General features: G+C 44.6%; 1 protein-coding gene across 2 annotated transcripts in view; it reads left to right on the plus strand.

The window, feature by feature from the left end:
• Nucleotides 1-2,352, plus strand: part of LOC107103297 (E3 ubiquitin-protein ligase HECW2-like) — a 39,612-nt gene that overhangs the window by 26,517 nt on the left and 10,743 nt on the right. For both annotated transcript variants that reach the window (XM_015402948.1, XM_015402949.1), the window contains exons 15-19: nt 78-202; nt 453-638; nt 719-868; nt 1,344-1,446; nt 2,048-2,144. In XM_015402948.1, coding sequence (XP_015258434.1) covers nt 78-202; nt 453-638; nt 719-868; nt 1,344-1,446; nt 2,048-2,144 — 661 coding nt within the window. The remainder of the gene's footprint in view (nt 1-77; nt 203-452; nt 639-718; nt 869-1,343; nt 1,447-2,047; nt 2,145-2,352) is intronic.

Genomic DNA, 2,352 nt, shown 5'->3' on the forward strand with positions numbered 1-2,352 from the left:
GTGACGGATTTAAAACCCGCCTTTTCAGCCTGAACGCCTCCTTTCTTGCTGACATTTTGCCCTCTTCCACCTCTCAGAGCTCCGGAGGGAGAACAGCGCGGCTCCAGCTGGCGCCAGGTCCCGGATCTCCCTGCTGCTTCAGTCCCCCAGCGCCAAGTTCCTCACCAGCCCCGACTTCTTCACTGTGCTGCATTCCAACCCTGTATGTAAACACTTCAAACAGAACCAACGGGTCCAGTCAGTCCAGTTATAACCCAGCTGGTTCTGATTAAATCGATAATAAAGATGCTGTGTTTAGGCTAAGCTACTAGCGTAGCATTGATCAAATAATTCCTGTTTCTCCAAACTCATCATATTTCCTGAAACCCTATTGAATGAAATACGTGTACATTTATTGGGGATATTTTCCAGATTAATAATTTCTTTATTTCTTCTTCTACCTGTGAACTCAGAGTGCCTACCGCATGTTCACCACTAACACCTGTCTGAAGCACATGATCAGTAAGGTCCGCAGAGACGCGCACCACTATGAGCGCTACCAACACAACCGCGACCTGGTGGCGTTCCTCAACATGTTCGCCAACAAACAGCTGGAGCTGCCCAGAGGCTGGGAAATGAAGCACGACCACAGCGGCAAGGTGCAGCCGTCAAACCAAGGAGCGAATCCGCCACAGCTGTTTCGATTGTGATCTGGTGTCTTATTTTTGTGCACATGCAGCCTTTCTTCGTGGACCATAACTGCCGTGCCACGACCTTCATCGATCCTCGCCTTCCCGTTCAGAGCTCGCGGCCCAGCGTTTTAGCTCACCGCCGACACCTGACCCGGCAGCGCAGCCACAGCGCTGGGGAGGTCAGCCCTCGGCAGCTGGTAAGACTGCAGGAGTATCTATTTCTCACCCTTCTTTGGCATATGGAGGAACATCTTATGGGTTTTTATAGTTGAATGCATCTCTTATACATACCATCATAGCAACAGAGGGCGGTGGACCGAGTCCATCATATCTGTTCAAAGTAAAATTACCAAAAATATAAGTCTTTAGCCTTTAAGAAATGAGCTCCCTCAGACCTCAAACAGCATGGTGCAGAACCGTGTGGTAAATCCCAGACAAGCCCCCCAAAAAAACAGTACAAACAAAATTACCACTAAAGAAAAGCCAGAATTATTGTTTCTTTTGCCTTTAGCGTCAAATATGGCTTGTTTCTAAGTGATACAGAGATGCAGTCATATATGGATGAATATTTACCAAGTTCTAGAGTGGAATAAAAAGGCAAAAAAGTTTATTTGTTAATCTGGACCTCACAAGAACCCACCAGGTTTTTCTCTTTTGCTCTCGGTTAATCAGGCGGGTGAAGATACGCGTCATCCTGGTCCTCCCGTCTTGCCACGCCCATCCAGCACCTTCACCTCCTCCAGCAGAGGGCAGTGCCAGGAGGTTGTCCCTGTGGGTCAGTATGCCGATCTTTTCTCTTACTGGACGGATTATTTTATCGGTATTCAGTTATTTTTATCCTACCAACGCTCAGCCTCATCCTGCAGTGATCACTGTGTTCCACCGAGCAAAAATTGGTTGAACAACACCATGATTTACATCCAAACGACGTCTATATTTGGTTTAAAAGTGAAGAGCTGTAATTTTTTAATAGTTGAAAACATTTGTTATTCGACTAAAGTAGGACAAAATCAGACTGACCAAACAAAGCCCAATTCTCAACAACTATTTCTGGAGTAATTCAGACTATGACGGACCGACCAGATTTAGACTAAATAACATTTTGTCTTTGGGAAGTTAGCTTTAGCTTTGTTCTAAACCTCACTAAGGATGGTAGTTGTGCTAAAATATAAAACATTAAAGGTCCTTTATGCTGCTTTTTCTAAGCTCCATCCTCCTTACAGGAGCTAATCCCTGGTTTTATACTGAGTAACTTTGTAAATTAAGAGTTGCTAAAAGGTTTGCCACACAGCGCAGAGTGGACAGAGCTTTTGGAGCGAACCCGATGATGATAAAACATTGTTTTTAACTCTCCTGTTTGTTCCTCGTCTGTTTAGCCTACAACGACAAGATTGTGGCTTTTCTTCGACAACCCAACATCTTTGAGATCCTGCAGGAGAGACAGCCGGACTTCAGCCGAAACCACGTACTCAGGTACGTAGATGGCGGCCAATGCCTTTCTCTCTCCGTTTGCTTGGAGCTGTCCAACATAAAGCATTTCTATTTCTCAAAATGTTCATTTGATTTGTGTTTACCTGAATGTGTTAATTATTATTCCCCCATTAAATGAAAAAGTAATCATTTATTTTGAACTAGAGACTATTAAAAACAGGAGGTGAAATGCAGCTCTAGACGAGCTGAG

This window comes from Cyprinodon variegatus, unplaced genomic scaffold (assembly GCF_000732505.1).
Source record: "Cyprinodon variegatus isolate N-32 unplaced genomic scaffold, C_variegatus-1.0 Scaffold1416, whole genome shotgun sequence".
NCBI classification, from domain to species: domain Eukaryota; kingdom Metazoa; phylum Chordata; class Actinopteri; order Cyprinodontiformes; family Cyprinodontidae; genus Cyprinodon; species Cyprinodon variegatus.